The sequence below is a fragment of the Capricornis sumatraensis genome, chromosome 10, assembly GCF_032405125.1.
Source record: "Capricornis sumatraensis isolate serow.1 chromosome 10, serow.2, whole genome shotgun sequence".
NCBI lineage: Eukaryota > Metazoa > Chordata > Mammalia > Artiodactyla > Bovidae > Capricornis > Capricornis sumatraensis.
Window position 1 is genome coordinate 94,926,400 of NC_091078.1, and position 10,113 is coordinate 94,936,512.

Below are 10,113 nucleotides of genomic sequence, written 5' to 3' on the forward strand. Positions count from 1 at the left end.
AGGGATGAGCGTGTGTATCATTCACTACGTGTTCACTTCTGAATCGAAAGTAGTACTATCTGGATGCGGAATAGCATGCATATCTTCTATTCCAGAGCCTAAGAAGCAGGGCCCTGGATACTCTTTTTTAATGTACTTGTTTTTAACTGTGGTACTTTACTGATGAATTGGAACTAATTTTGGCCACGGCCCTGAAAACATGCTTGGAAAAAGAGGTGCGAGAGTTTGTAATCTGGTGAACACTGTGAATTAGTTCCCTGAATTTTGACCCTTCTCTCCTTTCGCAGTTATTTGTATGAGCTGATGTACTTGGGGCCAGGAGCTTGTCCGTGCGTCAATTTATTTTTAATGCCTCCAAGCGCTTTCAGTTCATTTCCAGTGGATAAATGCTCAGTAGCTGTTCACATGTAGGTGATGTATGGTGAGGCTGTTCAGCAAGGGTTGCAGGTCATCCTGGGTTCTGTTCACACACACACACAAACTCTGGTATGGAACGTACTTGTACAGGTATCAGGAATACTGGGTATTTAACGGTTTTCCCATACAGCTGCCAGAAATTGTTGAAAAGTCTCAATCAGTGGCCAAACAGCAAATCAAAAAGTCTCTAAATGGTGGCTCCAGTTATCAAAGGTTCATAGAGCAGAGCTGCTGTGCTGATGGGAGCCTGGTTCGCATGACCGCTGATGAGCACCAGTGGCTGGATGAGTTGTGTACTTGGTTTTTAAATGATTGGCATGAAGCAGAACTTTCAAACATGTTTAAAAAATACTTCTGCTGTGGATGGGTTGTTCTGTCGTGACTTTCGTTAGGCTCTGGTTCCGTGAATCTTGTATTTTATTACTGCAGGAATTAGGATCCTGTAGCTGCTGGCAGTGTTCACAGTTGATGTTTGAGCAGCAGGATTAGTGATTGAATGTTGGGAACAGCTGCCATCCCTCAGAAAGCAGAGGTGTCTCTGTGTCCTCTCTTGGTTGAAGGGAAATGGTTTGGATTTTGGTGCAAAACTGAAATGCGGCAGATGCCAAAGTGTATCATTTCCAAAGCCCAGGGCACCTCGGGCCAAGCACTCCATTAGTCTTCTGGTATCTGCTTACTTTTGGTCATCTCCAAAGCCCAGGGCCCCAGGGCCAAGCACTTCATTAGTTTTCTGGTATCTTCTTACCTTTGGGAAGATCTCTTAAGAACGAAGTATGGACGGTTTCTCTCGCATACTGGGGGTTAATATGTGGCTTGTAACAGAAAATACAGTATCTTCCTTAGTGTTATATACATAGTAAAAGTATTTTGTTGGATATTCAGATCACGGGATGCTTGTGATAGCGGTGTCAGAGGTTTACCCACGGTTTATCTGTGACTAGAAGGTCGAGGACAAGGACTGAAAGGGCTTAGGAGCCAGTGTCACAGCTGTTATTTGTCTTGTTTTATTAAGCATTGCTTTTTAGATACCAGGTCGAAGCTTTTATTCCAGTACCTCAGCTGATTTCATTTGATTTGGTTGATGCAAGAGAGAGAGAAGAGCCTCTCTGGGTTTGTTATTAGTTAGAAACCTAGAATCTTGATGGCAGAGACTTCTGTGGAGCGTGTTATCCATTTCCTTGGAGAAGGGCTGCGTGCCGAGTACTGCCTTTGTGGGTGGCCAGCAGTCCTTGTCTGAGGGAGCGCTTGGCGCCTTGGGGGACGCGTGCGCGCCTGTCTCAGCCGACACTGACGAGTCACGCTGGCCCGTGACGTCTATGCTGAAACCTGATCACCGTGCGCTCTGCTGCTGTTCCCACCGCTCCTCTGGGGAGCCGGGCAGAGGCTCCCGGTGTGGCCAGGGTGGCCCGGGTCTTGGTGTCTTGGCTAACGGACCTCATGCTTTCTTACCAGGAAGAGGAAGAGCAGGAGGAAGAAGATGACGACGAAGACGACGACGACACTGACGACCTGGACGAGCTGGACACGGATCAGCTGCTGGAGGCAGAGCTCGAGGAGGACGACACCAACGAGAATGCGGGGGAGGACGGGGACAACGACTTCTCGCCCTCGGACGAGGAGCTGGCAAACCTCCTGGAGGAGGGGGAGGACGCGGAGGACGAAGACTCAGACGCGGATGAGGAGGTGGAACTGATCCTGGGGGACAGTAAGTCTGGAGCTCACTGTGAGCCTGGGCACCTTCCCTGTGCCCACCCAGCCCCGAGGGCAGCCGCACTGGGGTTCTACGCCCGGAACAAGTCGCCGCCCAGGCCCTTGAGGAAAAGTCCTTCCATGTCTCTGTTCCGCCGTGTTCCTGGTGTGGCGTCTGTCACCAGCGGTCTCTCATCTCTCTAAAACAGGGGTTGGCACTTTCTGTAAAGTCTGGACAGTAAATCATTTAGGTTTTGTGGGCCGTTCTCTACTCATCTCTGCTGTTGCTGCGTGAGAGCACCCAGAGACGAGGCGTAAGGTAACGATGTGGCTCTGTTCTAGTAAGTAGCTGATGGGCTTGGTTTGGCCCATGAGCTGGAGTTTGTTGACCTGTTTCAGAGGATTAGCCTTAGCCTGGAAGGCCGAAGTGCAGTTCTCCCGAGAGGTTAGAGCTGGGGTGTCGGTTGCAGCTGCTCACAGGGAGCTTGTTCCTTCTCCTTCCCAAAGCTGTGGGAAATAAAAGCTGTCTTGCGCGTTGGAACGCCTGCTTCCTGCTCTTGCCTACTCCCTCCTAAAGGCTGGGGCACAAATGTTCTTTTTGGCTTGTTTAGTAAAAGTTTTAAAGAACAGGCTCCAGTTTTTCTTGTCCCTCCCCCGTAGAACATGTCTGAAGTCAGACTGTGCCCCGAGTGCACTGATGGACCCTGAGGAGACCAGCTGCCAGTTCCCAGGGTCTGCAAGCCCTGCAGCTGCACCTGTTTCGAGAGGACACGTTTGGCAGCGTCACTGGGGACGTGTGTCACTGTGAACCCACTCGTGCTCGCTCGGTCCTGGTTCTTCCTGATGCTGCCCTGCCTGACTGGGCGGAACCCTGTGACAGCCGCCACTTTCCACATAGCGCTCTGGCAGCATTCTCGCAGCCACGGCAGGCAGCAGGTAGCCAGTCACCACCTAGGCCATTGCGGTGCCCAGTCCCTCATTCCCACATCCACACTGCAAGTGCTCACTACAGTGCCGCACAGCACAGACCCAGAATGTCTGCATCGCCAAATCAACCGTGCTGGTCCAGACCCAACACGTGCAGGCCTCTTCAGAGTAGATGTTTGGTCTTTATAGTCACTGGTGTTTGGTGCTGGTGGTGAAAGGAGTGTGTATGTAGGTGTGAGGGGTGTGTGTGTTTGTCTCTGGGTGAGTCTCCTATTCCACAGTGACCAGAATCTGTTTTCTGTGGGGTCTTACGCATCTGGCTCTTAGGACTGAAGGCAGTTGACTGAAAGGAGAAGGTCTTTCTTACATGAAGTCTTCTCGGCCAAGTTGTATTTTGAGGATGCTTTCTGGGGCTGGGAGGGTGTGCTTTGTATCTGTCTGCCCATCTACTGTTTGCCAACTTCCACTTTTTCGTACTTAGAGGTTGAGGTGATTCAGTGGAGGAGGACTTCTCTTCCCTAGCGATGATCAGAGTGCTAGATAAGAGGGACTAAGGAGCAAGGGAAAAATGACAATATTGATGGGAATAAAAAGGAAAGCTTTACTGAGCTTTTTTGTTACCTGTGACACATGGGCACAAATTTGTTTCCCTTCAGTTAAAACTAGGTAGGTCAGGGGAACAGCTGGTACCCCTGACTGACCTAAGAGTATCACTAATCTTTTTCCATTTTTAGTTAATGTAACATTTTTATTTGGTCTGTAAAATTCCTGCTGCTTTTAGCCTTTTACTGTTCCTTCTAGGAAATTCCTTCTTTCAAGTCCAACAGGTAATCTGGAAAACCCTGAGTTGATGAGAGAATGTTACTTTAACTTGGTGGGAGTGTTGATAACGTGCAAGTGCCATTACAGATGACAGGCTGGGCTCTAGAATTGTGGTGATGTCAAGATGGCTTGTACAAAGCGTGTACTCTACCCTTTCTGTTCGGAGGCTGAGAAAAGGGTAAGGAAGGTAGAGAGAGGAGTCCTGTCACCTGAGCACGAGTGGGGGAGATCGGTGCCTGATCCCTGAAGGCTGTCAGACCTTGTACCTGAGAGTTACTCGCTTAAAGAAGGCTGTGTTCTCCTCATCCAGCTGTACTTAGGCCTTACATGTGACACACTATTGGCTGGAGACATATAAATACGTTTTTAGAGAAGGATACAATTAACATCACCATCCGCAGTTGCTAGATCTTAAAACTAATCAAGGGATGGGACTTCCCTGGTGACCCAGAGGTAGGGCTCTGTACTTCCAATGCAGGGGTGTGAGTTCAATCCCAGGTCAGGAAGCTAAGACCCCACATGCCTTGTGGCCAAAAAACCAAACTATAAACGGAAACAATATTGTAATAAATTCAATAAAGACTTTTAAAATGCTCCACACTTAAAAAAAAAAAAACTGATCAAGGGTTCATTATAAAACTTAGGATTATCATCATTCACATTTTGCTCCGTTAGGTCCCCCCGCCCCCACCACCCCAGCCTTGTATATTATAAATGCACATTTATTACTGTTAAAATTTTCAAAAATGACACTGCATTTTTGGGTGAATTGTACACAGATAGTTTCTCTGATTGTTCAAGTGACATATATACTAGTGTCTCAGATGGTAGTTCTTCAGAATATAGTTCTGATTCAGACAGCATGGATGTTAGACCAACAAAGAGAAAAATCCTTAGTGACGTGACTCTGAGAGAGAAGGTGAACCTGACACTCCCAGTACTGGATGTATAGGTGTGCTTCCCTGGTGGCTCAGGACGGGTAAGAAGCTGCCTGCGGCGCGGGAGACCCAGGTTTGATCCTTGAGTGAGGAAGGTCCTGAAGGGATTGGCAACCCACTTCAGTATTCTTGTCTGGAAAACTCCATGGACAGAGGAACCTGGTGGGCTACAATCCATGGAGTTGGAGAGTCAGACATGACTGAGCAGCTAACACACACACAGGTTTAACTATCCTGAAAGGTATTAGTGAAATAACAAATAATTTTTGGACAGCCAAACTAAAAATTGCCAGCTACAGGCGTCAAGTTTCTGCAAAAATTTCCTGGTCAGTAATGAGTTAAGATTCTTAATAGCTCTGCAGCTGGTGGTTAAGATAGCTTCAGCTTCAGGGCTGGCACTGTGGGTTCACAGATCACACAGGGGGGCTCCCCCAAGGTCTGCCATGGGCCCAGGACACAGTGCTGTCCTTCGGCACCCTTCCCTGCTGACATCTCCTTCTGGAGCTGTGGCAGCAAGCAAGCCGCGGAGGCGTAGTTTGTGGTTTAGCCGTGTCTGATAGTAGTCTGATCTCTGTCCTGTCTTCCCCACTCCTCACCAGTGAAGTCAGGCCATCTTGTGCCCTGTCAGACCCAGGAACACTGGTTTTCCCAGCCATTACTTTTGCTTACCTTCAGGATTTCATTTTATCACAGCCACACTTTTCTCCATTTTACTTTGTCTAGTTCAGTTGTCTTCCTAAAGGAGACTGTAGCGAGTGAAGGTTTGGGGACATGCCCTTCTCCCTCAGCTGTCCCCAGAGGAGGCTCTAAGGTGCCTGGCAGAGAGCCACTGAGGGGTTCTTTGGAATCAGCGGCTGTCCCTCTCCTCTTGGGAATCCCAGGGCCTGTGGGCATTTGCAGGGCTCCAGCTCAGGACCTGTTGGCCTACTTCCCTGAAAACCTTGTTAAAAATTGTCTCACAGCTTCCTGAGCTGTGAGCAATCCAACTGGGCACGAAGACCTTTTCTCTACCTTCACTCAGTAAATATTAGAGCTAGGCACTGTCACACAGTCTGTCTATGTAATTCTGAGGGTTCTGTTACTACCTACGTTCACCTGTTCCTTGAGCCTTCCAGAGGTGTTCGTGTGGTCTCTTCACTGCCCGGTAGGCAGATGGTCAAGCAGAGGGCCAGACACAGTGCCACCTGTCAGGTGTCACACCTGCTCCCTGCTGGTCTAGCTGCTAGGCACCCCTTCTCTGATATTGCTGCTTACTCTGGCCTGTATCTTTTTGGAAATACGTTCCCTGCAGATTCTACTTAGAAATGCCTATGAATCCTAGGTTGCCTACCTGTGTCTTTATTAAATCTGAGAACAGAGTGGCTGAGGAGTTGAACGGAAATGTCATCCTTGACTGGGATCAGCCTGCCTTTTTTAGGGGTCCTGGGGCCTTGGCAGCCTCTGCCCAGGGACTCCAGAGGCCAAAGGACCCCTTGGCCTGACTCACTCACCCGCTTTCTGCCCCACCCCTTTGTAGCCTCTTGAAGCACCACGGGTAAGAGCTTCAGAGGGCGCTTGCCTATCTCTCTAGGGCTTGAATTTCAGGCAGGAGGAAGCTCTAGGAAGCAAGATGGCACCACAGAGCCAGGTTTTTTGAAAGGGAAGCAAGAGACCCCAGGGGTAACCACCACTGCCAAAATAGTATAGTCTCCAGAGCCAGCTCCAAGGAGATAATTGGAGTGTTTGTTTTCTTCTTTCTGGAACCTGGTAATGAACCTTGTTCAGGCATAAATGTGTATGCAGGTGCTTTATTCCTGGAAGCCTGGTGTGTAATCTAGTCTCTCCTCTCCTTACCTTTCAGCCGACAGCTCTGACAACTCTGATTTGGAAGATGACATCATCTTATCTCTAAACGAGTGAGGAGTCAGCACGACGTGGAAAAGATTCTCGGCAAGAGAGAAACTGAGTCAGATTAATTCAGAACATCTTCCGTTCCCTTTCTCCCAGGGCTCTCTTAAGGAACTGCATGCCCTGGCCCTGCATTCAGAGAATTATGGTTTAGAGTCTCACTGGAATCTGAGAGTCCTTCTAAGAACAGTGACAACCACAAAAAGACAACAGGGGTTAGGCCCTATTCTGCTTTCCCCTTCTCATAGGATGGACATATCTTTCCTCAAGGGAAAAAAACAAAAAACAAAAAACATGTCTCTGGGGTTATTTCACAATATATTTTCTTTGTATAATGTTCTTTACTTAAAGAACAAGAAATAGTTTTTTATAAAACTTTAAAAAGAAAAAAAAAAGGCATTTATAACTGAGGGTATGAACTTATATCCACCAGGTCTCTGTCCCTGCACTTCATTTTCTATGAAAGAAAATGATGTCTAAAGAACAATATAGAGGCATTTTTACACACATATTTAAATGAAAAGGAAAATCGTGGTTTCTTAAATTGATGATAAGGATTAAGAATATTTTATTATAAATATAATATATGATTTTTTAACCTGTTTTGTTGCCTCATATGCTGTCAGGTTAATTTGTTTTCCTTCATGCCAGAGGTGGGGAAGAGGCGCTGCTTGTTTGCTGAGTAAATGCCTGGGTTCACCCACCTTCACGGCTTGGGGGCAGCAAGGTCATTGTGGATATTGGTTTTGTGGAGTTGAGGGAACTTAGGATATAAGTTCACTCCCTCTATTTTTCTTTGTGATTCAGTTTTTCAAAAATTTTTTTTCTTCCTTTCTCCCCAATGTGGAAATTACAAATCAAAGGCCTTTTTTCTTTAATGTAAAGTGTATTTATTTAAAAAAAAATACAAAATAAAACTACAAGTCTGTCTTTGCTTGTTATGGCCTTTCCCTGTTCTCTTTTACTGAAGTGGGGTGGAGTCCCTTACCTTGCAGCTCTAGCCCAGGCAACAGAGAAGATGCCTCCCAGAGGCAGCCCGAGACGGGGTGCGAGCACGCTCTGCTCAAAGCACTCTGGGGAGAAAAGCAGCTTCGTCAGCATCTAGCCCTGGTCTACTGGCGTGGGGCAGAGGGGGTCCTCAAGGCACCACCCACTGTGTGCCCCGCCCCACCCCCAGACGCCCCCCCGCCCCCCGCCGAGTATCCTGGGCTCTGAAGCGGGAAGGCAGCTCCGGGGTGTACCAGTGTGGGGAGCTGGAGTGTTAGGGGCCCCTCCTGGGACGCTGTGAGCCATGAGCTGACGACCTAAGGAGTGAAAGCATGGTGGCCATCATTGTTACTGTTTTCTTAGAGGAGGACAAGAGGAGACCCTGGCAGTTTGGGGGCAGTGGAGGCTGGGTTAGCAGGCACTTCACTGGCTTCTACAGCTGGCCTTGTAGTCAGACTGTTCCCACCAAGTAAAGTACCAAATGCTCTTAACCTCCACTCATCCTCCTCATCCCCTTCTTTCCCACAAGAAGGAGAAGACCCTAGTCTCTCTCCGAGTTTACCCAGTTTCTGTTGTAGGCATTTGTTAACTGAAGAGATTTTTCTCCATTTGCTGAGAGAAGAGGACAAATCTGTGAAGTAAACAAGACGAGACTGCTAAACCCCGCTGGGCTTTGGAGCACCACAGAGCTCACACACACTGAAGGGGACCTGTGTCGCCAGGCACCTTGTGATCCTCTGGAAGGCAGAGGTCTCAGCTCCTAATATGCTTCATGCCTCAGCTGAAATGGATTGCTAACACCTAACCAGTAGACTAGTCTGACTGCTGGTGCGTTACAGGAAAAAAAGGCTTAAAGTCAAGGAGCTCTAAAAGCACTGCTATTCTAGTCATTAACTCAACCGAGCCCGTCTCCCTGAGCTCTGGCAGCAGCCCTTGGGAGCACCCACCCACGGGTCTCTGGGGTGGAGATGGGGGCCTGCAGCAAGAAAGCAGAATCCTGGTCGACCTGACAACACACCCTTAGGGAAGCGCCCCAGGAGGCAAAGGGAACATCAGCCCTCCTCTTTATCTGCCAAGGCCGAGGACCTCAGTCCCTCAGGAAACATGCAGAATGCACCAAACCACCATGAGGCAAATCTCGCCTTCTCTTGGTTTCTGCCTTTAAGCCACACCTCAGGTAGGAACCCCAGGTGGAGGTACTGGTTGCCTCCCTGTGGGGGAAGCATCCCTAAATCCATGGGGATGGCGGAGGGAGGGGAGACACACACACATACTTACGACTGACTCGCTTCGCTGTGGCAGAAGCCGCCACAGCACTGTAAAGCAATTACCCTCCAACTGAAAAGATGAAAGCGGAAAAAGTCGAGGCAGAGAAATGAGCACAACGCAGAAAAACTCTAGTTCAATTTGGGGTGAGAGCTCCTATCCCTGGAAAAGGGCGAACAAGGCACGGGTCCCAGTGTCCTCTCCAACCAGACTTCCTAGCAGGCTTCTGTTTGGGGAAAGCCAGGCAGTGCCCTGGGTCCTGACCACCTACTCTACGGAAGAACAGCCCAAAGACACTTGGGGCAGCAAAGCGGCTCTGGCCTGTGATCTGGGCATTTGTCCCGACTTCACCTGCTTTAACCCTGAAGACTCGGTGGTAAAGAACGCGCCTGCCAATGCACGAGATTCCTGGGTCGGGAAGATCCCCCGGAGGATGGCATGGCTACCCATTCCAGTATTCTTGGCTGGGAAATCCCAGGGACAGAGGAGCCTGGAAGGCTACAGTCCATGGGGTCGCACAGAGTCGGACACGACTGAGTAAACACCACCGCCTGTTCTAAGCACGATGAGGCCACTCCGGCTTCCAGTGCTTCCCACTGCCTGGGATGGTGCCGCTGTGGCCTGCATCCCACACTGCTTTGCTCAGATACCTGGCAGATGTGGCTGAAACTCGAGCACAAACACACACATTCAACACTTCCTGTGTTGCACATTATGAATGTGCTTGTTCACTAGCAACAGCTGAAGCCCAGGGAGCAGTGCTTCCCCAGGCACCTTCCTTCCCGTTTAAATCTCTAAGGTCTCAGAAAGTCACCTTTCACTGCTCTTGTGGAGAGGCCTGTATTCTCCATGAGGTCCACACTGAGCCCCAGCCTCCATCTCACCAACTTTCAAAACACCTGCGCTGTCTCGTGGCAGCCAGGGTAGTGGACCAAACCTAGAGAGGGGACAGCGCGTCACCAGAACCCTCGGTTCCTGGTCACCGGGGGCTCATTTCCCTTACTGGAGCGTCTCTTCCCCCTCAGCCTTGACAGTGATGCTTTTGGACCATCTAAACTGCCACAAACATTCTGAAAAAATGTTTGGGCTGTTCTGTGGTGGCCACTGCTGTGTGACTGACATCCCTCCCTGGTCCCTGACACTGCTGGCTTCGTCTGCCATGCTGGCCATGCTGCCTGTA

The 10,113-nt window shown here is 49.2% G+C and overlaps 1 protein-coding gene across 1 annotated transcript in view; it reads left to right on the forward strand.

Moving 5' to 3' along the window:
* DCAF1 (DDB1 and CUL4 associated factor 1) overlaps nucleotides 1-7,527 on the forward strand; it is a 73,302-nt gene extending 65,775 nt beyond the window's left edge. Inside the window, exons 22-23 of the mRNA XM_068981996.1 lie at nucleotides 1,870-2,122; nucleotides 6,634-7,527. Coding sequence (XP_068838097.1) covers nucleotides 1,870-2,122; nucleotides 6,634-6,692 — 312 coding nt within the window. The 3' untranslated portion in view covers nucleotides 6,693-7,527. The remainder of the gene's footprint in view (nucleotides 1-1,869; nucleotides 2,123-6,633) is intronic.
* Nucleotides 7,528-10,113: the final 2,586 nt, after the last annotated feature.